The sequence below is a fragment of the Hippopotamus amphibius genome, chromosome 10 (assembly GCF_030028045.1).
Source record: "Hippopotamus amphibius kiboko isolate mHipAmp2 chromosome 10, mHipAmp2.hap2, whole genome shotgun sequence".
NCBI lineage: Eukaryota > Metazoa > Chordata > Mammalia > Artiodactyla > Hippopotamidae > Hippopotamus > Hippopotamus amphibius.
Window position 1 is genome coordinate 110,686,660 of NC_080195.1, and position 23,403 is coordinate 110,710,062.

Consider the following 23,403-nt stretch of genomic DNA (forward strand, 5'->3'; position numbering starts at 1 on the left):
ACCGACCAAGAGTGAGACTTCTAAGCTGTCATGCATTTCAGACCCTTTCCCCTGATCTTCCAGGAACATATATATGACATTTCATCATTTTGCAGAACCCGAATTGCATAGAACTGGAAAAGACCTAAACAGCCAAGTAGTCCAGATACCGACAGCTGCTAAATATCTAGTGAATAACCACAAGGTCTATACTTGAGCACCCACGTCCAGCAACTGCTGGGCAAAGGGTTGGCCATTCCATATGGAGCTCCTTTGACTGTTTAAAAGTTCTTCGTTGAGTTTGGCCAGTGGGAATCTGTGCGGAGTCCACCTTTGGTCCAGACAGCTGCCTTTCTGGATGTTCATTCATGCTCACAGCTGAAGACATTTACTGACAGCTTCCTACTGCCATTCACCATGCTGGTTCCTAGACTGATGGACCATAAGTGTAATCCTGCTTCCAGTGGAAACACTGGACAGTCCCTTCAGCTCTTCTTCCACGGCATCATCTTGAGTTTCCTCATCTCCCTATTCTCTGCTAGGCTTGCTCCAGCTGGCCTATGTGCCTCGGCACATATGTGTCCGGAATTGATGTTGGAATCAGTTCCAAACAGCATAACTAAGTTCTCTTTCATAGTGTTTTCTTTTAATGCAACTTACACTTGGGCAGTCATGTCACCCTCTCATGTCTTGTCAATATGAGGCAACATAGCTTAAGATTAAGAGTAGAGTTTTGGGGGTCAATACTGGGACAAGCATTAGTTCACCCTCTTACCTTGGGCGAGCCGGATAAACTGTCTAATCTTAGTTCAGGATTTTTTATTTTTAGTTGGTATCATGAGGACCCCTGGAAGGAGTAATGAGACAATGCACTTGAAGTACTCAGTGCAAGGTCTGCCTCTGCCCCTTACCTCATTCATATTGTATATTCCACACATCACCATCGTCATCTCTAAAACCCTAATGTGATTTTCACACGTGCTTGTGCTCAGTCCCACTCTCAGGTGCTTTGAATGTGATGCAGCTCCTAACGTCATTAAGCTCCAGTCTGTTAAACTTGGCCCACCCCTTCAGCCTGCTCTTCTGGATCCTGAAATTGTCATGTAACCTATTTTCTTTTCAGCCCACAGCACCTGGAGTTATCTTCGGTACCTCCTGTATCTTCACCCTAGTAAGGTATGAATGAGTAAGGTAAGGGCAGAGGCCTGGAGGCTGCCCCTGAGACCTCTGTTCCGGATGGATATTAATCTTTTAATCAGTACTTTTTATCTGTGCTCAACCAGTCATGACTTGGTAAAATCTCAAAACTATTTTAGAAGTCCTCTCAGAATGAAATCCTGGCTACCATTTTTGTATTATTTTCTTTAGGGAACATGCTGTGTGTATCTATGAACCTTGAAAACCTCCTACTTCTTTTTTTCATATAGTTCTTAACGTTTAATATGTGTCCTGCATCATGTCTGTAATTCAACATTCTGACACAAATGATAATCAAGTAATATTAGGGCTTGCCTTGACAAAATAATACCTTGTTAAAACGTTTTATGAGAAAACAAATGAAGCCATCTCACTTTATAAAATTAATTTAAAATAAAAATTATAATGTGGAAGAGTTTGCACATTGATTTCCCAATAGAATGAAGTTGGGCTTTTTCAATACATCAGAAGAATCTGTAAATACTATGAAAAAGTTAGCACAAGCCCTTACATTTTCAACATTTTCAGAGTGGTCCGATTAAGACCAATAGACTTGTTCAAAGAAGTCCCCATTGCCAGTGGGAGAGGCAGCCATGGTGCCCAGGATTTCAGGGGTATAGTGTCGCTGGCCTATATATATAGGTATATAGGAATACAGAGGCTGGCCTTTTGAGCAATGTATATTTTCAAAAGATTTGATTGGCCAAAGGGTTTTAGAAAATGCTAGAAGACAGGTGGTAAATCTATGGTGTTAAGCAGAATTCTGAGATGGCTCCTAAGATTCCCAGCCCCTGGTGTACGTGCCCTACATAATCCTCTCTACTTGAGTATGAGCAGGGCCTGTGAATATAACGGGTTATCACTCCCATGATTAGGTTACATTCTATGGCAAAAGGAATTCTGCAGATATAATTAAGGCCCCTAATCAATAGACTTTGAGTTAATAAAAAAGGAGATTTTCCTGGGTGGGCCTGACCTAGGCCGGTGAACACTTAAAAGAAGTCAGAGAGAATTGAAGTGAGTTGCCTTGAAGAAGCAACTGCCTTGTTCTGGAGAGGCCCATGTGGCAAGGATCTCAAGTGGCCCCTAAGACTTGAGAGTAGTCCCTGGTGATGGCCTATAAGGAAATAGGACTTCAGTCCTACAACCATAAGGAACTAAACTCTATGAACAACCTGTGAGCCTGGAAAAGGACCCCATCCTTAGAGAAGATCACAGTCCTGGCTGACTCCTTGCTTTCAGCCTGGTAAGATCCTGAGCATAAGACCCAGCTAAGTTGTGCCTGCATACCTGACCCACAGAAACTGTGAGATAATAAATGGGTGTTGTTTCAAACCACTGAGTTTGTGGTAATTTGTTACTCAGCAGTAGATAACTAATACACATGAAGGCAAGTTAGCAGTAGGGAGGAGAGCTGCTCAGAGGGAGCATAACTAGGATGACACTTCCAGAGTAAACTGCCTTTCCTGATGGTTGATTGTCATGTGGCCACAGGGGGGAAAAATGTTATGGGATTGAGATTTCACACTGAACATTCCACACAGAGACACAGATTATCTCTTTCTCTGTTGCAGTCGTTTCCAAACTCCAACACGCTTCCAAATCTCCTGTAAGGTGTGTTAGACCTGATGGCTGAGCCCCACCTCCAGAGTTCCTGATGCAGCAGGTTTGACATGGGGCCTGAGAATTTGCATATTTAACAAGTTCCCAGGTGAGGCTGCTGCTGGCCTTGGGACCCCACTTTGAGCACCACGGCTCTACGATAAATGAAGAGGTCCCAGTTATTTTTAGTATTTGATTTCTATAGCCAATCTTTTCTCCCTTTGACATGAAAACATTTCATCAGGATTTTTTTAAACCAAGATTAAGATAAGAAGGAGGAACGGAATGTGATACACCTTTGAGCAGTCAAAGTGTTTTTCATTATCCGAGTAGTCATCTCAGAACTTCTATTTGGGGGGCACGATGGAAGACCAATGAAGATTATGCTGTTCCCTTTAACCACAGGTTAGAGGTCAACGGGAGGGAGGCTACGGGACCTCCATGTTTTCCCTATTTGCCATCACCACCCCACGTCCCAGGTGTCAGTGGTCCCTGCAGCAACTTCCATCCATGGGACGCCCCTCCAGACCCTTATTCCCAGGTGGCAGGGGCTGCAGCAGCGCAGGGGTGCTTTGGAGGAGCAGCAGGTCCTCTACCCGCACCAGTCCTGCCAAATCACTTCATCACGAACCCCTCTGACGCACAGCAAGGACATCAAACTGGGAGCAAAACTGAAGTCCTGACTGAGATTTGGGAATCCACAGAGGTTCCACCACGTACAAATCCCAGAAGACTGTTTAAAACGAGAAAAGAAGCCCATCTCTTGCCAGCAGAAGGGAGGTCCTACAGGGATCTTGATTGTACCTTGGGGTAAACTGAGAGATGGGAGAGGCAGGGAGGAAAAGGTTCTTGGTGTCATTATGGACCGGGGAGTGCTTTGGAATTGGATTCTGCAGGAGCAGAGAGTGAACGTTATTTTAAGACATAACTGAAGAATTACTTATTTGGGAGAACTTGGCTTTATCATGTTATCCAAAATGATCCCGGTTGCTTGTGCTTGTCGTAAGTTTGCTAAGAATCTGGATGGGGGGTCGGGGGCGGGGGACCCTAACTGAAAACATCTGGTAAAATTGATGATATGAGAATCATGCCTTGTTTTTATTTTTCTGCTCATGATATAATCCTGAAAGAGGGGAACTGAGTGATTATCTGAGTAAATGCCTATTTATATGCAGAATGTAGGTGTGCTTCCACTTTGCATTCCAAAATAAAAATGACTGATCTTTTCCATTAAAACAGTGTGGGTCACCCCAGCCGCCAGCTTTCATGCTTTTACTTATTTATTTATCTTCGCTAAGGAGATACAGGCACTTGGGGGGCTGCTGTAATTGATGGATAGTTGGACTTCTTTTAATCCAAGTAATGCCGAGTGTCTGCAGCTTTAGTAATCGGATCCTACCAGCTTTAGAGACCACTGCCAAAATAGCCAGAGCACAGAGGTTTGGCAACGTCATTTAATCATTGCAAAAGGATTACAGAGTGCAAAACAAGCCCCCAGACAGCTAGGAGATGGGCCAATTCAGAAACTGACTCAGACTGGAGAGCTGCTCAGGCTTGCTCCCTTTCACACGGCCCTGCATCCCAGCTCTCGAACTGCCTTCACCTTGGCCAAGCCTGGCATCCTTCGTGGCACACAGGAGAGAAAACATGTCAAGGGGAATTGACTTTGAATCAGAGAAATAAACAGTGTCTAATCATCTGTCAGGCTCAGGGCTGGTGAATCCCAAACCAGGACGCCCAGATTATCCTGGTGCGGGAAGGTCAAGGCCACAGTCTACCTGGTGAGAGCTTCTGACGGAGAAGCCAAACGGCACATTTAGAAGCTGTCCCGTCTGGTTAAAGTGAGACGTTGCTGCTATCTGTGATGCTTTATTTACCAACAATAATACAGTTTGCACTGAGAGCAATAGCTTGTTCGCCATTCAATGGATGCTTTATAGCAGGAATTAAGGGTGATTCGTGACTGGGTGCGGATCTGGAATTTCTCAGTTACAACCCCAGCTTTAGAGGCCTCTTTCCATTCTGGGTCTAAATCTGGAGGCTCCCAGGTGAAACTTTTGGTTCTTCTGCTCCAGAAGGGGCGAGCTGGCAATAAGGCCCCAGAGAGGTCGCCACTGTTTAGGTGCTAAATGTGCTATCTGTTTGGCTTTCCCTTGTATGAGTTCCTGCACAAAGGAGAATTCTAACACAAAACCCACCCAATGCAGCACAAGTTTCTATCAGGCAACTTTAGTCACTAAAAAAGTGCAAATGCAGACTCCTGTGCAAATCTGATTTGCCATGCTAGGCCAAGCTTATTTTATTACATACATTCTGCATTCTAAGAACTAATAACTTCATATTGTAAACATTAAGCATACAGAGTTAAAGTTCAAGGCCACATTAGATCATTGATTGTCTCTTTTGTCGTGTATCTTTGGCTGGCCGAGATCAACTCGTAGTGTATAAATGCATAAGTTATATAATTATTATATAAAAAGGAAAAAAAAAACCCATTGACTTGTATACTTCATTCTGACAAACGCACAGCGTTCGCGACTCAAAAGGAAACCTGGAGCCCGCCTTGCCCCGACGCCTAGGTGATTTCGGACTGTGGTAGCCAAGAAGGCTAGCTCTTACCCGACCCTGTGGAGGACAGAGCCCCCACCTAAGGATGAGGTCCTGAATGTTTCTTTTAAATATCAGACAATTCCAGTTACAATTTTTCTTTTGATAAACAAACAAACAAAAAAAGAGATGCATGATTTTGTTTCTGACTTCTACTACTTGCCCTGTCTCCATCATGCTGTGTCCTGTAACACTGGATTTGGTATAACACTGACCACCTGAAGCCTCAGGTCTCCATGACTCAACTCTCTGCAGAACCAACACCGTCCCAAGTCCAGTCTTTACTGCTCAAGAAGTTTCTTTCCCAGTCCTTGCCGCCTCCTCCTCCTCTGCTTCCTCCTCTCCCGCCTCCTCCGTCCACACCCACATGCTCTCCCTCCAGCACATTCTCAGTCCCACCCTTCGGCTCAGAGTTCCTGTCCTTTGTAAAGGAGTTGGAAGCTTTGGGTTGTCTTCACAGTCGGTGAGAGCTGATTGCTCTCCTTCAAAGGGAACGAATCTGATGTCACCCAAAACAGCAAGTGCTGCTTCATAACAACGTCTATTGATGGGCCACAGTCTCTTTTCTCTTTTTTCTGCTTTTGATATGTTTCTCTTTTTAAATACGGGTAGTTTTCCTTCAAATGACATTAGAAATGGCATGTTAGGTCCAGACTGTGTTGCCTCTATTGCTTGAGTTTAATCCCAGTCGAATGCGTTAGCAGGATTCCAAAGGCTACTCTAAGGTTTATACACTTCTTCAGAACATTTTCTTTGGCACTTTCTCCTCATGACTTCATGCTTCTACTTACAATGCCTTTTACAAGGTTGGTCCACAGATGATCTGCCCATGTACATTACATTTGTAGCATCCTCTTGTCTCTGTAGTAATATTTTAGTAATTCCCTCCCACTAAGAGTCTCTGGGTCTCTTCCCTGGCTTCCTCCCCCTCAGCCCCAGTCAAGCTTTTTCATTCCTCTTGAGGCACTTCTGATTCATGGTCTCCGATAGAGTTTGTGGCAATTGGTTGCTGACTGCACGTTGCTGGGAAAGGCCCCTCTCGGGTCTTTAGTAGTAAGTGCCCAGGTGGGAAGGCATGTGGCTGGCTGGGAGCCGAGTGTTAGGGTAGATCCCTCCCGTGGGTGAATTCCAGTATGGGTTTGGGGCAGCGAAAAAACTGGACGATGTCACAGGGAGGGCCGGAGGGTGGGGGGCCACAAAGTTCATCTTCTGCGGGTGGGTGTGATAGGAGCCCATGTAGGGGAGGTCCGAGGGGTACTTGTACAGAGAGGATTCCGGAGGGTGGGGCTGGAGGGCCTGGGCGATGCCGTGGAAGTCAAACTTGTAGGCGTAGCGCTTCCCGTGGACTTTGGTCATGATGTTTTTGTCATAGTAGTAACGGAGGGCCCGGCTGAGTTTATCATAGTTCATGTTGGGCTTGCTCTTCCGTTCTCCCCAACGCCGGGCCACCTCATCCGGATCTGTCATCTTGAACTCCCCGTTGGTGCCTTCCCAGGTGATGCAGTTGGAATTCGAGCTGTCGGACAGGAGCTCCAGGAGAAACTGCCACAGCTGGATCTGCCCACTCCCTGATGAGGTGGGAGAAGGAAGTAAAACACCAGTGAGAACAGGCTCTGAACTAAAGGGGTTCTTTCTTCAACGACAGAAGTGGGTGCTGTGGTGTCCCACCCAGAACTCCTTTTCATCCCTCAGAGGCTGGGCGTATTGGTTCCTCTTGGGCCCCAGCTCCCCCCCGTCCTCCAGAGAACTGCCCTTGGCTGAACAGGAGCTGCCTCATCCTCCGCCAGGTAGCCCACAGCCCGACGGACGGACACAGGGTACCAGAGGCTGGCCCCCTGGCCTCAAAGACGGACCAATTCTGTGACACCGGTCATGCCCAGGGCTCTGCATTGGATCAGACTGAAGCAAGGTTCCAGCTAAAGCCACAAGCTTCCTTCACTTTTCCCTGCCCTATCCTGTGTCCTCACTCCCTCTCTCCTGAGAACATACCCTTAAGTAACCACTTGCACAAGGATCCTTAGCCCAAGCTCTGCATCTGAGGAACCTGACCTAAGATGATGATCCTTGGTGATCACCAGGCTGATCTACAGACCCAGTTCTTTCTGGAATGCAAAGAATTCCTACGGGGCCGAGTTCAAGTTGGTTCCATCCATTTCTGACTTCCTTAGAAGACCAGCCAGGTCAACTCTGTGTTTGGGGGGTGGAAGGGCTTATTTTTCCTCTTTTGTGCTGTTATGTAGCTGGCAATAATGACTGAATACCATTTATATTGGCTAGGTCAAGTAAAATAATAAAAGTCAGATTTAGGAAATGAACTTCGAAAAGTTTATGGAAAAATATAGAGAATGGAAGTAAACACCGTTATTTCTAACATAACATTTGGCTGGCACGCAGAAAGCCATTCTGTCAAAACTTTTCCTAGAACAGAATTAACCCACTCAAAATGAGGAAGTTTAGAAAAAAGTTGGCTCTGTTTCAAACCAGGTCACCCATTTCCAGTACTTAGGCAAATGCATCTTAACGGAAATCCATGTGTTGCCCCTGCGTTGCAATGCCAATTGTGTTAAGCAGAGTTTCCAAAAGAAAAACTGTAACAATGAATGACTGCAAGGCCTCTTGGGCGGCAGAAGGAGACCCCACCTGAGTCAATGAGATCTCATTTGACTGGGTGGACACAGAACCCTCTTGATTCCACTGGAGACCCACAGATGTGGCTTTTAGGTTTTATTACATTCAGAGAGAAATTCAGGCACATCCCTCTGGCCTCTAGGCTACAATACTTTAAGATGACTGACTCCCTCAAAGAGAGAAACACATGAACATCAACCGTCATACTGAGTACCAGGAGAAGCTAAGATGCTTTAAGCAGATTTTAGAAGCTTTGAAAATGGATGAGACAGGTCTTTCCTCCCAAACTCCCAGGCACCGCCTTGAGTTTATTACCAAAAGGATGACCTTTTATTATATTATCAGTAAATGTCAATGGATATGATAAAATCATTAAAGGAACTCTGTCAACTATTCAGGGAATTGATGAAATGTAAAAATCAATTATAAATTTGTTTTCTCTAAATCCTCCCCTAACTAGAGCGCCCTATATAAATTGTCCAACTCTTAAAGCTTTGTTTCCACGTTGGCTGCATGGAAATGGATATGTTTGTGAATTTATCCATACAATAGCATCGTGAGACACGTCGGCCTTTTCTGAATATGTTCTGGAAAATTAGCATTTTCAGTCTAGCAACACATTTGAAATGTATTAACAGCTTGTAGTTTATCGCAATGGAAGCCTTTGCTTTTTTGGGGACCACATATTCAAACTGTTCTCAATCAAGTTTTGTTGCCCCCAACATTTCATTAATATGCATTTTAAAAAAAATACAAAGAAGAGTTTGAGAAAACCATATGGTTTTAGTATATAGATTGTAACCAAAGGATTACTACTTGAAAAAAAATTCCATATATGACCTGGGAATAGGGAAAAACATGGATTTTTGATTTAACGATCTAACATGTGTTTCAATATAAACACATAGAGTTGTTTGAAAATAAATATCCACTGTCAACCTCCTCCCATAGAGAGAGCAGTCCCACAGATCTTGCATAAATACACAGCTCTTCCTAAACAGCCAAAATTATACTTGGTATCTATTCAAACTTTGGCATTGCCTCTTAGGAAACTTTCCCTCACCCACTTCCTTTATAAACGTGTATAGCAGAGAACCCGTGGACAAATGCGTTTCCCCATCTCTCCTGTTTCTGAAGAACTAGTAAGTCAGGGACCTAAATTCATGGCTAGAAACTCAAAGTGCAAAGGATGGATGAGGAATTTCTCCCTAGACGATCCCTTAAGACACAGGACTTGGGCCTCTGAGCATTTCAAGAGTCTATGGAAATAGGACATCTGTAAACAAAATTCATCAGCTTCCAAACCTGAGAACAAAACCATAAATGCAAATCAATTATATTTACGTAGATGTTATAAAATGTAACAGTATGTCAAGCTCATTAATTGTTAAATTTAATGTAACAAAATCCACTGTATTTCGCAAGCCACAGCAGATTTTCTCCCCATGGGAGAATTCCCAAGGGGGCACAATGTTTGCTGAGAAGTTAATTGGTGGTAAATCAAACGAGTTACTCGTGGCCATGAATTTCTAAAACGATTTTGTAAATTCTTAGTTTACTGTCAAAACAATAATACTTACTGTGTGCTACAGGTGCATTTTAGAATATAGAGCAGGGATTCTAAAACATGAATACCTAAGATTTAGGAAGCCTAAGAGTGACTTGCGTATTTCACTGGCCAAACCCACAAGTAAAAGGAGAAGCTCTTAAAGGACAGGATCTTCCCACCAAACAGCCTTAACCACCTGCACCTTACCAATCACCCTCTTTGGAAAAACTCTTCACATCTACTTTCTCATTCTATCCTGACAACCAACTTTGCAACATCAGGAAGGAGTAGCTACTTTTGTACTAGTTTTGTCCAAGGTAATTAACTAAAAAGGGGGGATTGCGTGGGGGGAACCCAAAGATGTCAGCTGCCCACCTACAGGAAAGCCCAGTGGGATGAAGGGGGGCAGGGCCTGGCTTGAAGGAGACAAAAGCAATTTAATTTGGGGGAGGAAAGTGGCCTCTGAATGCAATTAAAAGAGAAGAAGAGAAGCACAGTAGTGAAGAGGCACAGACTGAGCAAAAAGGGCAAAACATCTAAACCGTTTATAAACCGCAGAGAAAAGCACAGCTGGGAGTGACTCAGCAGCGGTGGGTCAAGGAGGAGGCATGTCCCCAAGTAGAGCACTCAGCCGCCAGCTGACAGAGGGAAAGAGCAGTAAGTAAAGCAGAGAGGGGCCCAGCAACACCACGGTGGCAATCATTTGGGCTACTTTCTACAGTAGCTGGAGGTGCTGCAGAAAAACCCATGTGCACAGCTTGGACTCTCCACGTCAAGATCAAAGCAGCAGGCGTGTGTTCCAGACAGAAGGCTTGATCTGCGCTCAGTGTGGCTCAGACAGGGCTTGTTGAGGGGTGGGGGGGCAGGGCAGTATGGTGGCTGGAAGCTTCCCTTTGGAGTCGGCACCATCTCAGCTGAATCCTGGCTCTGCCACTTACGGGGCTTGGGGAGCTCACCTGGCTCTCTGTGCCTCAGTGTCCTCATCTGCAAAGTGGGGGTGATGGTAATACTACCAAGATGGTAGTACTATCTTGCAGGATCACTGTGAGGATGAACTCAATACACAATTGCTCTTATCGTGATTTATTTTGAGCTGGAAACCAGGGTTTAAAGAAAGGTACATCCCTTGCCTAGAGCCAGGAGATGCCAAAGGAAAACAACCACCCTCCCCCCCCCCAAAAAAACTCCGTGTTGGCTGGGCAGAAGCTGGGAATGGTGCTGTTCTCAGGGCTGGCCAGTATCACTGAAAGCTGACTGGTACCAGGCATCATTCTGAACACTTTCCGTGTGTTTATTTAATCCCCGACCCCGAACCATGTGACAGCCCATTGGAGGGATGAGGAATTGGAGCCCAAAGAGGTAGAGTGACTTATCCTGCCCAAGGTCAGCAAGGGTTGGAACCTGGACTCTAGGACTTGGCACTGGATCACTGCACAACAGCACTGCTTTGGGGTCTGGTTTCTGCACACGCCTCTGCAATCTCCCCCAGTCCATCCCAGTGCCTGGGGCTTAGGAGGTTCCCAGTAGAAGACTGGACACTGCTACCTCCTAATCAATGGCAAAAAATCCCTAAAACTGGCCTCTGGTTCTGCATGAAGCAGGTTACACTTTCATGGCCACCATTAAAGCCTATCCAGTGAGCACCAAAGGAGCTGCTGAAGTCTTGTTCCCAAGACAGCTCTTTCATGGAAAGGTAATTTCTGTTCATCTCAGGAGCCACATTAAATGCTCAGCCATTCTGATGGGATAGAGAGAGGCCATGTGGCTAATATCTGACCCAGGACTTAATAATGCAGGGGTACGCTCTTCCCAGCAGGAGAAATATGGTTCCAAGTACACAGCAAATGCATATTTGGGATGGAGATGTTAAGATGCTGTTCTCACCTGGTGCATTCACACCATGTGATGGCATCTTTCCATTTAAAATGGTTTCTGAAAAGTTTGCATTGTGTAAAGAACAGAGGCAGCAGTTTCAAGTGGTGAAGGATTTATTTATCAGAGGCTGGGAAACTAAAATCAAACAGGAAGAAGCATTCTCATTCATAGAAAGATAAAAGACATGCTGGTTTTAGGGGGAAAGACCACATGAATGTAAGTGACACACAGCCTAAGGAGAGATGGAGAGAAGGCCTGATTCATTATAAACTAAGTAAAAGAAACCTTCATCTTTGAGTCAAAAGTTGGACGTTGCCACTTTCTCCGGCCCAATGGGCACAGTCTTGGTGGGATAAAGTGAAGTCTTTACCCACGATGCCAGTGCTGATGACCTGTTAGGTACCAAGACATGTTCCCTGGCCAGTGACGGGTCTGCAGTCTCCTCCTTGCTCTGCCCCAAGTCCCTCTACTTACCGTGGGCAACCCCAGGTCACTGGGCACAGTGTGAATAGACACGAAACCCTCTGCTTAGGGGCCAGCAACTCTCTTTGGCTCCAAGCCACCAACCAAGCCACACCTCTGAGTGGTGACACACAGGCACAGACATATTGCACTTAACCAATTAGTGTGGGTGAAAGAGCCGATTTGGTTTTGTTTGGATGCAGCTTAACTCATTCCTCCTCTTCATCCCTCACCTCAGCCCCATCCCAAGCACCGAAACAGTTGTTAAACTGAATGGAAACCCTCCCTTTCTATCCTCTCAGTCCTCATTCTCCAAGACCTCCCTCTTCCAGGCTCACTCGGTGGCAGTGGAGGACCACAGACTATCAACAGAAGCAGATTTTGGAGACGGAGAATCAGGGTTCAAATCTGGCCTCCCTTCTTACTGGGTTGTGCGACCCAGGAGAAGTCACCTAATTTGTCTGGATTTCTGATTCCTCTTCTGTAGGATGAAGACAATGACCTCCCAGGGCTGTTCTGAGACAGGCATTTGCCCAGACGTGATGGGGTGGGGGAGCGCTTGAACTGTTATTCCACGTTATTGTATTAACTTCCCCAGAGTGTTTCAGCTTCCGTCCTTTTCCCCTTTCTAATCTATCCTGAACATTGCTGCCGGATCAGTCTTCCTGAAGCCTGACCGATAATAATCATCTCGAAACAGTAATCCTTTTTATGTGAATGGCTGTACAGGCAGCTGCAAATGGAAAGCTGAGCACAGGTATGAGGACAGACCAGATACCCAGGAGACGCAGCCACCAGGTGGGTGCTGGGGAAAACCTGTGTCCATTTCTCTGCTGGAAGGGAAGCTCCTTGAGGGTGAAGGGTGGTACCTTGTTACTCCTTGCATTCATTTATTTGACCGATAATTATTGAGCATCTGGTCTAGTCCCCGGGGGTAGAGCAATAAACAAAGCAGACCCTTCTCACTGCTCAGCTGCTTAGAAAATATTTGCTGCAATGAAGGTCCAATGCAACCAAAAAATAAATAAATAAATATTTTATTTTTGCTAAACTTGTTTCACAAATTAAAAAAAAAGAAAATATTTGCTGAATTAGTTAACATTAACTAAAATTTAAATGTCAAAAAAAAGAAAAAAGCAAACAACAACAAAAAATTTAAATGTCAAAGATGTGAACACTAGATAATGATGGTATTTTATGTTTTCAAAAGTATATTGTGGGGATGTACACTGATTGAATCTAAATGTTCCCATTTCTAACCCCATTTTGGCCTCAATGTTTAGGAAATATACATTCCAGCTTGTATTTGCAATATGCCCGTGACATCTTGGCATGTGAATTTGCTGTTGAGAATATGCAGCATGTGCTGTGAATTTCTGAAGTGGATGCCAGCACAGCTGGTTCCGATCGGAATACAAACAAATCAAACCATTTGGTTGGCACTGAAGCATGATGACAGGTGATGATCCTTGGCAAAGGACAGGTTACAAATGGGCCAATTAAGAATCTGCACTATCTTCTGGCATCTGAGTTCAGAAAAAGACCATTCATTGACGATGATCCTGAATTTGAGGTCTTATGGCTGTCATTAGGGTCCTTTTTTCGTTAAGCTATTATTTTATCTGCCCCTATGATGGGTTGAATTGTGGCCCTCTCCCCAAATTCATATGTTAATTTGCCTAATACCTCAGAATGTGATGCTGTTTGGAAACCGTGTCTTTAGAGAAGTAATCAAGTTAAAGTAATGTCATTTGAGTGGGCTCTAATCCAATATGACTGCTGTCCTTATAAAAAGGGAAATTTGGACACGGAGACATAGAGGTAAGATCAGGCAGAAGATGGTCATCTACAAGCCAAGAAGAGAGGTCTGGAATGGGTCCTTCTTTCACGGCCCAACAACTCGATTGTGGACTTCTGTCCTCTAGAACTAGAGACAATAAATGTCTGATGTCTAAGCCCCCAGTCTGTGGTACTTTGCTAGAGCAGTCCTAGGAAACTGATACAGTTTGGATTAGGTAATGATGCTCTTTGCTGAAGTTAAATCTTAATTTACATCCCCCATTTTTTTCGCTTAGGCAAATAGAGACCTACAACTTAAATTTGCTCAGTGGAAGGGATTTCTTACCTATACAAGTTTAACTTTAAAATAGCTACTGCCCAAAAGAGAACTTTGTAAGAGCAAAATCACGAACAGTATCTCACCTGGATTTGCAAGGCGGCTACTTGTGGGTCCAAGAATCTGATAAGGATCTATAGCAAAAAGAAAAGAAGTCAGATCCCAAAGACATGGTTGTGAGCAGATAGGATGGGACTGCAGGAATAATGCTGACCCACTGGTGTTGCAGATTTCAGAGGCGAGAATGTCCCCCACACCAAAGTCCCCCAGCACCACTTCCTGTATTAGAAAAGATGTCACATGGATCTGAGAGATGCTTCTTGGTAAAGATCTCCTAGCTGGTGGCCGAGCTCTGATGTGACCCAGGGTTCCCGACACCCAGCCCACCACTGTCTCATCCCATGATATAAACGGGACAAACATATTCAGTGCCCAGTCAGTCCCAGGGCTGTGCTGGCCATGCGGCTCAGCGCACGGCAGCAGCAACCTGCCACTGCGTTTCTGCGTTGGACTCGACACACATGCTGATGTTGCCGTATGTGGCCTAGAAGGCGAAAGTCAAAGAATTCCTAAGCCACAAAGAAGCTGCCTCTGTACAAGCAGAATTTTTTTTAATATTTATTGCATAGATTTTGGAAATGTTTTAGCAAAATCTCGTCATTCCCAATTGAATAGACTGATAATTTGGTCCCTATTTTACATGTGAAGCAGTCCTAAAGAAGACAAAGGAACATTCATTTCGTGTAGAAAGTGACACATCTTAGAAAGATGCTGCTAAACGTGTTTCTTCTTTTATGGCCATCAAGATGCTCCCTGAAACATACCTAGCTGAGGACGCTGGTCTTCAGTTTTGGGCACTGTGGAAGGAGATGGCTGAGCAGCTGAAAATCCAAAAAAGAAAGAGACAATTAGTTATAACCTGTATTTGGCTACTAGACTTTGATACTGTTGTATCATCATTCTATCATGTCTTAGTTATTAACATAATAGTCTTACTCTTATACTAAGAAGCATCTTATAGAAAGAAAAAAATTTCCTTTCTAATGAAACCAAATGTAAATGCTATAGCAAAAAGAGGGCACTTTGACTTATTTTAAAAATTTATTTGTACCCCACTTTTTGCAAAACTAAAAAAAAATTGAGATGGTTTATAAAACAGATTAAAATGAATCAACTCTAAAATGAAAAGATAAAGGAAACCATCAGGAAAATACAAAGTTAGGAATACTTTAAATATGGCCAAGATTGGGAAATCACTCAGTATTTAATCTGTACTCAAGCATCCCATGAGACATGCATTTGTCCATGTGGAAATACATTACATCATTCATATTTTTTTGTTACAGAAATAGGTATACTGCCAAAAGAGAAAGAATCGTTGCATTTAAAGATCAGTCGCGCTTTGCTGCCAAAGGGACAAATACATTACAAGTTGAAAAAGCATAGTTTGGCTACAGAAATTATCATTTACTGCATCAAGAGTTATCCACTGCCTTGTGATGTGAGGATTCAAGGCAGTGGAAACCAACACTGTACCTTTTGACTGGGGGGTGGGGTGGCCGTGACTGGTCCAGGCTGATCTCCTGGGTGGTTCGTAAGGTAAATCTGTAAAGACACATAAATTGACTAAAAGATGAATAATGTAGCTTGATAATAGCTATTCTGTGTCCTTTTTAAATTTTGTGTTTATTAGAATAAATATTGTGCAAGAAACCCAGTTATCCAAAGAACTATTCAACTTGGATTCCATAAGATTTGGAGTTTATTTATAAATGATAATTTTGTATCTTTTTGATCTAACATTTTCACTGAAGACTCCCATGGACGGACTTTCTCAGAGCTGGCTGACTCTTCTAAGGTAATTTCCTACAATCATAGGTCAAGACCATATCAAAAGTTTCTTACAATCTAATTTGTCCTGCTTCCAGCTGGAATTGACCTAAGTCCACCACCCCTCTATTAGCTTCATGACCTGTCTGAAACAGCCTACAACACTGAGGAATCAGCCGATTCCTGCTTGAGGTCTGACCCTAAATCCAGCAAATGACATTCACGTTCCTTCCTCTTCTTCCCTGGAAAGGAGCACGGTCTTCTCTTATTTGCCAGTTGCCCCTCTCAGTCACCCCTCATTTCCCCTCATCCAATTATATTAAATCCATCTTAAGGGTCTAGTTATTTTTCTACTCAAGCGTCTACTCTTTCTCCTTCTCTAAGTGAATTTAGAATTTCTCCAAAATGAATTGCATGAAATCAGTTGCAAGACTGAAATAGTACTGGTCCCGCAATGTATTAGCTATGACCGTAGAGCTGAAGTATATGCCAATGAATTTTTTTTGTATTTATAATGTATTGTCACTTGTCCCATAAACCTTCGTCACACTTTGCACATGCAAATTTAATCATGATACTTCTGCATCCTCAGTGCAAGTTCTATTAATGATTATGACTCTGTCATTTCAAGTTTCCTTTAAAAATATATTCCAGAAATGTTATTACGCACTCTCTTCCTAACGGTGCCTACAGAAAGCTATTTCTACATGCAATCTGATTACAGAACCATTTGAAAACTATGTCTTCTTGGATTGATGGGTCTCAGTTCAATGCCATGTGTCATTCTGGGCCAGCTGAAAGCCATAGCCAGGTACTTCAGCAGGTGTCTACTGCCAGACACCTGGAGATGACTATAAAATCTTCACTTGGAGAGATTTTAAACTTTGTTTAAAATTAGCCATTTGGTGGGTCAATCTTCAAAAAGCTTGGCTATGTTGCAAAAGACATGTCTCTTCCTATTTTCATATCCCAGAGAGAATAGCAATGAAATGCAACGTGAAATCCAACACAGAACTGCCTTAATTTATTTGGTCTGTTTGGCTACAAGCATCTCGACTAGTGTGGTCTGTGAAATCCTACCCTCCAGAGCTTCGGTTGAGTTTGATAATTTTTCTTTTGAAACTCTGCTCTTGCTCCCCACTCCCTCTATGCTGGCATTTTTGTATTTTTGGACGGTAAGCATTTCTCACCCAGTTCCTCAGATTCTCACTTTTCTGCTTGTTGGGGTTACACGTGGGAATTAAATCTGCAGCCGCTATCAATTTACAAGTAAATTTCAACTTAAGTCGCTGGGAGCCTTTGCACATGGATTTTCATCTAGTTGCATTTTGTCTAGAAAATCATTAGCCAGAGTTTCAATTTGAGAATTGTCTCAGAAAGAAAAATCTACCAGCAGGGCAACTGTAACAGCATCTAGCCTGCTTCAGGAGCAGACAGCCATATCCACGAGGGGCTTCTGTCTACCAAGCAAAAAACCAAGAGAACCCAGAAATACGTTCTAGGTCTTTGTTTCTCCGCAGACCAACAATATCAGCAATGTCTGGGAGCTTGTTAGAAATGCAGAACCTCACTCTTGATCTACTGAATCAGAATCTACGTTTTACCAGATTCTGATAAAAAAGAGCTAACATATGATCCTGCAATCCCACTCCTGGGCGTATATCTGGAGAAAACCTTAATTAGAAAAGATACAGGCACCCCACTGTTCATTGCAGCACTGTTTACAATAGCCAAGACATGGAAGCAACCCAAATGCCCATCAATAGAGGAACGGATAAAAAATTGCGGTTCATAAATACAATGGAATATTGCTCAGCCATAAAAAAGAATGAAATGTCACTTGCAGCAACACAATACAGATGTACCTAGAGGTTATCATACTAAGTGAAGTAAACCAGACAAAGACAAATATCATATGATATTGCTTATATGTAGAAATCTAACAAAAATGATACAAATGAGCTTATATACAAAACAGAAATAGATCCACAGACACAGAAAACAAACTTATAGTTACCAAAGGCGGGGATGGATAAATTAGGACTTTGGGATTAACATATACACATTACTATAAATAAAATAGATAACCAACAAGGATCCTACTGTATAGCACAGGGAAGCCTACTCAATATTTTGTAACAACCTATACAAGAATCTGAAAAATAATATATATACACACACACAATTTTATATGTATATATAAAACTGAATCACTTTGCTGTACACCTGAAACTAACACAACACTGTAAGTGAACTATATATACTTCAATTAAAAAAAGAGAGTCTGCATTTTAACAAGGTCCCATTTGACTTGGGTGTACACTGAAGTTTGAGAAAGCTGTTCTAGACAATTTCCATCGTTCCTTCCTAGAAATCTGTGTCCCTACAGATCATGATTTCAGAAATGCTATCTGAGTGTGTTAATACAAATAATGTGGGGAAAGTTCTAGATTGAATGCTTCTACCTGAAATATGAGAAATGGAATTAATAGCAAGTGTCAGTGGTTAGTCTGATACAATTTTAAACATAAAAAGATTGCCCATGAAATGTGACTGGAAGAAATTAAACACCAAGCTACTAATAGAAAAATATTTTGAAACTCTTAATTCATAAAGTCCTTCTTAGAGGGTATAACCATCTCCCATCCTCCCTTGAAAATCAGTCAGGATCTAAACAACTCCAAGTCTGATTTTTCGCCAAGAACTGGAGATGTTTATACGAACAGTGATTAATGTGTTCATGACCATATTGCCATGGAAGATAAGTGGCCTTTTGTTTTTGTTCATGAAATTCTAGTCCAGTGCTCTCTTATCAGCTACCAATCACATGCCATGGGCACCAAGACCCCCTCCCGTGGGATGTGACACTGGGGAATGTTGAACTAAGTGTTGCTGAGATGGGAGACAGTCATCTCAGGGGCCTCGTCAGCAGCTACACCACCTCATAGCAGAGCCAGTTTTGAGCAATTCTACTCTTTGGCTGCTTGAAAAATGATTACTCCACGTCCATTTGCTATTTGCCCCTTATGGAGAGTAGATCATAAGACTTCTAGTAAGAACACAGTTTACATTTCATTTTTGGTGGTCATTTCAATCCATTCTCCATTTCTCTTCAACTTTGATCTCTAAGGTCATTAACTCATATACTTGGCAGAAGATCCCATGCCAGGGAAGGCTGTTTTCTGGCATGGGCTCTGCTATTTTTTTTTTTTTTTTTTCTGTAACAGACTGTGTTTTAAAACTGAACTTATAAAAGCCATTTCATAGGCAGCTGAGGGTTACCAAAGAAGTATGCTATATGCCAGGATCTAGACCAAAAACCATGAAAACTACAAATAGGGAGTTTGACTGGTGTTGCCTCCCTCCACACCACCACCTTTGTTTATTTCCTGGGAGTCAAGATGAGTTCCTGATTCTTAATGAGACTCCTTCCCCGCATCCACTCCCTTCCCTAGACATCAATAATGTAAGACAGCATTCTTGCTGCACTTCCTACAGGATTAAGTTCGCCAAGTTCTATACTCTCCTTTCAGCAAGATTACTGAAGAATGGCCTGCTAGTCCTCCTAAAGTCCACCCACCACTTTGTTCTTTAAAGAACCAGAACTTGGATCATGGGAGAGCTTATCCACATTCTGTGGGATCCATGCCACATTTACAAAGTAACTTTGGAGGTCCCATGCTGTGCTGGATGTGAAAGGATGAATTTTGCCAGCTCTCAATGAGCTTAGATGCTAATGGCAAAGACAGAAAGACCAAGAGCTATTGCCCTAAATCAATCTATAAACCCCTATTTAATGCAAGGAATTTTTAGAGTCAAGCCTACTAACATGATTAAATCACTCTCTTGTTTTCCTCCAGATCTCCCTACAGTCTTCTAAACTCCTCTGTCAGACACAGAGACCTGGGGGCACTTTGCCTCCCCTTCTCAACTAGTTTTCAGACCTGTGCTTATAGCATAGTCAGGGCAAAGCCAAGAATGCATTTTCAGCCATTTGGCGGGATACAGGCTTTACTCTTTACTTTAAAGAGGAGACAGTGTACTGGCTGCATTGTCTTGCTATGACTAGAGATGCTGAATGTCACCAAGGTGCAAACTCCAAAGGAGGAATTGTTTCAGATTCTGAGAAACCCTTGAGGAGCACCAGCTGAAAAAGGAAAGTCAAGGCTGCGCTTGTCTCCAGTCTCCTGTGATAACATCCTAGATGTGTATCATGGTGCATGGGTTGCCATGGCGATGGAGGAGGAGAGGGTGGGGCTACAGATTGTGCTGGGCACACACCAGAGCTTTCACATACACTGCTCCTAAGATGCCAGGCAGGGTTCACATCACGAGGTCAAAATCCAGCTTGCAAGTTTCTCTGAGTCAGACCTGTCTCTATTTATGCCACTTGAGGCCTCAGGGGGGCCATGGCCCCCCAAAAAGCATGTGTTCACCAGAGAAGGAGGGTGTTTATGGGGAAGATGGGAAAAGGGCTTCTGGTAGTAATAACTGACTACCAGAGAAACACATGCGACACCATAAAACGCAACCATAAGAAAGGAATGTAAACGGATCTGCCTATGCGCTAGCACTTTCTAAGAGAAGAGGAGAGACTCATCTAAATGCTAATTCAACAAAGGGATCATGAAAGAGGGTGCGTTTTGAATCAGAAAGAAATGGAAAAAAATAAATAGGAACAAGCACTGGGAGAGAGGGAATGAGGCATGAACAGAGCAGTCTGTTGTCCATCATGTGTTATCCTGTAAGGTCACTGAACAGTCCCGGCCAATTGTGGGGAGAAACTGAAATGACGCAGTGACTGGACAGGTCAGGCAGTAAGGGGACTCTGGGATAAATGATCTATTTGGGAAGTTGGGCCTTGACAAGAAGAAAAGGTAGACGAGAGGAGGCAGCCCAGGGATGGCTCCTCGAGGAGGAAGGAAAGGAAGGCGGTACGGAGGGAGCACTGGGAAGTGGGACTCAGCAGGATGACACAGGTGGGGGGAAGGAATCCTCTGTCTCCGTGGATGTGGGATCAGAGAAACGGATGGACACAGCAAACCAAGAGTGGGCAGGGGAACGGGACCTCGGGTCTCTACCCCCAAGGACCCAAGGACCTCTCCCAAGGCAAGAGTCAGCAACTACCCCTTCTGAAAACAGTCAGATACGCACCAACCACAGGGACATAGTCAGATTCCTAGTGACCCCCCTCCCCCAATGACTCCTGCAATACCCATCTCCCCTTGAGCCATCACAAAGTTCTCCAACTGCACCGTTACAGGCTTTCACACAAGGCCGTTCCTGCAAGGTTGATCACTGCTCCGGGTACCCAAGGTCTGTTCTCCAAGTTCAAATCCCTCAGTCTGGCTGACAGCCGTATTTGTCTCTGGCTCGTTCACTCTGATTTAAATTCTTTGTGGCTTGACACCAATCTTTGTATCTCCTTTCAGAATCACAGCAGCAATCACCAAAACAGGTATTCTGGTGCAAACGAGTCTCTTCCAAGTCACACTCGAATGACAGAGCCAAGGAAAGAGCTTTATCAGGGCTTTGCCAGGTGAATTAGCGTCTGCCAGCCTGGTCTCTTCCTGGGCTGAGGTGCAGAGGGGTGTCCCCACCACAGTCCTCCCGGCCACTTTCCTCTCTGATACCCGGACTCATCCACCATATCCTCAAACAGTGATAAAGGAGCTCCAGGACCCACTGTTCTGTCTCTGAAGCAACAGGCAGCCAGCCGGCTGCTCTGACTCTCATGCTCAACCAACCTGCACGGCCACGCAACCCCGACACCAGCTCACAAGCCCCGACTTCTGCAGCTCAGTCAGAGGCATCCATGAAATCGCTTCAAACAAACAAAAAACAAAGAAACCAACCCCGACCGGATGTTTTACAGATAGCTTTTCCTTTGGTGAGTATGCATGGAAACGTCTTTAAACCACTCACACAATCACTGTGATTTTCCTGCACCTCCCAGGTCCACCCAAAGGTGCATGTACTGGCGGTAAACTCAGGAATGTCTAGAGCTAGTGTGACACGTGCACTCTGACTTTCCTTTTTCAATACGCAGGGTGGGTTTCTTTAGGGTGAGTCTACTAGTGCACTCCAGACCCTGGGTCTCGTTCACGATTAAATAGCCTGTGTCAGAGGTAACTAAGCACTTTGAGACTTTCCACTCTGCTGCCCAGGAGGAACAGGGGGGCCAGCTTTATGAGGTTAGAGGACAGAAAATCGCCAGCCTGGTCGCAGTACCGGGGCCGTGTTAGGGCGAGAAAAACTCCAAGAAGCATCTTTACTCAGGCTATTGAGCTCACTGGTCCCCCCCCGCCCCCCCCTTCACTAGGAAGAAACAGCAGCGCCAAGCTCAGTGTCTGGGACCCATTCAAAGTGAGACCTGAGCAGCCTGGACACATGATAGAGGTCGAAGAGCAACAGCTTGGGTCTAAGAAGACGTGAGCTCCAGATCCACGTGTGAAGAGGGAAACACCACCCCGCGGCACTGAATCACGATTCCTCAGCTGTTAGGCTGGCACGTGTCTGTCATCTAGCTCATGGGGTTGTACATCCCAGCCAGGGGACAGATGTTTGAGCCACGCCTGCCCAATGCCACCCCTCCTCCTCCCCCTGGCAACACCTAATCCCCTCTGGCATACAGCAGTGCTTCCTCCCCCTTTCACACAGGGATGGGTTCCTTTCCCTTCCTGCTCCCACAGCCTCTCTGGGTAGAGGTGGTGCCTCCACTGTAAAATCAGTGCTTTAGGTTAAACATCCATGTCTGTCTCTCCAGCTCTAGGTCGCTAGCCCGTAAGGTTAAATATTTACGTGCGTGAGTCTGTTTCTGGCTCTAGGTGGCTTTATCGAAACATCTAGAGCTTTAGGCTCTGTGCCTGGGGCCTTGTTCCCCACTGCACCCCTGTGGCTGGCACTCAGGAGGGTCCACGGACATCTGAGGAATGAACAGGCCAGCTTTCTGAAGACAGGAAGCTTTCTGAAGTCTGATTCATCTTTAGATTCTCAGAAGCTAACATCATGCTTGGCACTAAGAGGCACTGATAAACAGTGATTTTTCTCGTGAATGGCATTTAAATTAATAACCTAATTAAGTCATTGGGAAAGACATAAAGTAAGATTCAGAGGTAAATATGATCGATTACATGCTTTTGCTCTGAAAGACTGGCTCTTGTGACAGCTGGGAACTGGTCACTAATGTTATAGGGACACCTCTTGCTCTGTGCTGTGCCCTGAGGACAGATAGATGACACTGTGTCCTTCTGTAAACTCAAAATCGGAAGGATTCCTTACTGCCAGGCAACCAGGATACGTTCTTGGCCCGTCTGTCTTTGAGAGTAGCTAGTGAAGGGGCTGACCTGCTTCTAATCCCGCAGTTGAGGGACTGTTCATGTGATCTCTGAATGAAACGGTCTGATTCTAGGCGCCAGGTCCACAGAGGCAGAATAAGACTGTTTAGGGGTCCGATCCAAGATCAGCTGTCTTTGTGTCACGTGACGTAGGTCACGGATCTATCTCACAGGACATCGTGGGATGTCTCTCAATAAAGAGATTACACAGGGGTGTTTTC

At 44.2% G+C, this 23,403-nt stretch overlaps 1 protein-coding gene across 12 annotated transcripts in view; it reads right to left on the reverse strand.

Annotated features, from left to right (window-relative positions):
* Window positions 1–5,952: 5,952 nt before the first annotated feature.
* Window positions 5,953–23,403, reverse strand: part of ERG (ETS transcription factor ERG) — a 262,203-nt gene continuing 244,752 nt past the window's right edge. For all 12 annotated transcript variants that reach the window (XM_057697335.1, XM_057697336.1, XM_057697337.1 and 9 more), the window contains 4 exons: window positions 15,552–15,620; window positions 14,840–14,896; window positions 14,102–14,149; window positions 5,953–6,953 (listed from right to left, as the gene is read on the reverse strand). In XM_057697335.1, coding sequence (XP_057553318.1) covers window positions 6,433–6,953; window positions 14,102–14,149; window positions 14,840–14,896; window positions 15,552–15,620 — 695 coding nt within the window. In that variant the 3' untranslated portion in view covers window positions 5,953–6,432. The remainder of the gene's footprint in view (window positions 6,954–14,101; window positions 14,150–14,839; window positions 14,897–15,551; window positions 15,621–23,403) is intronic.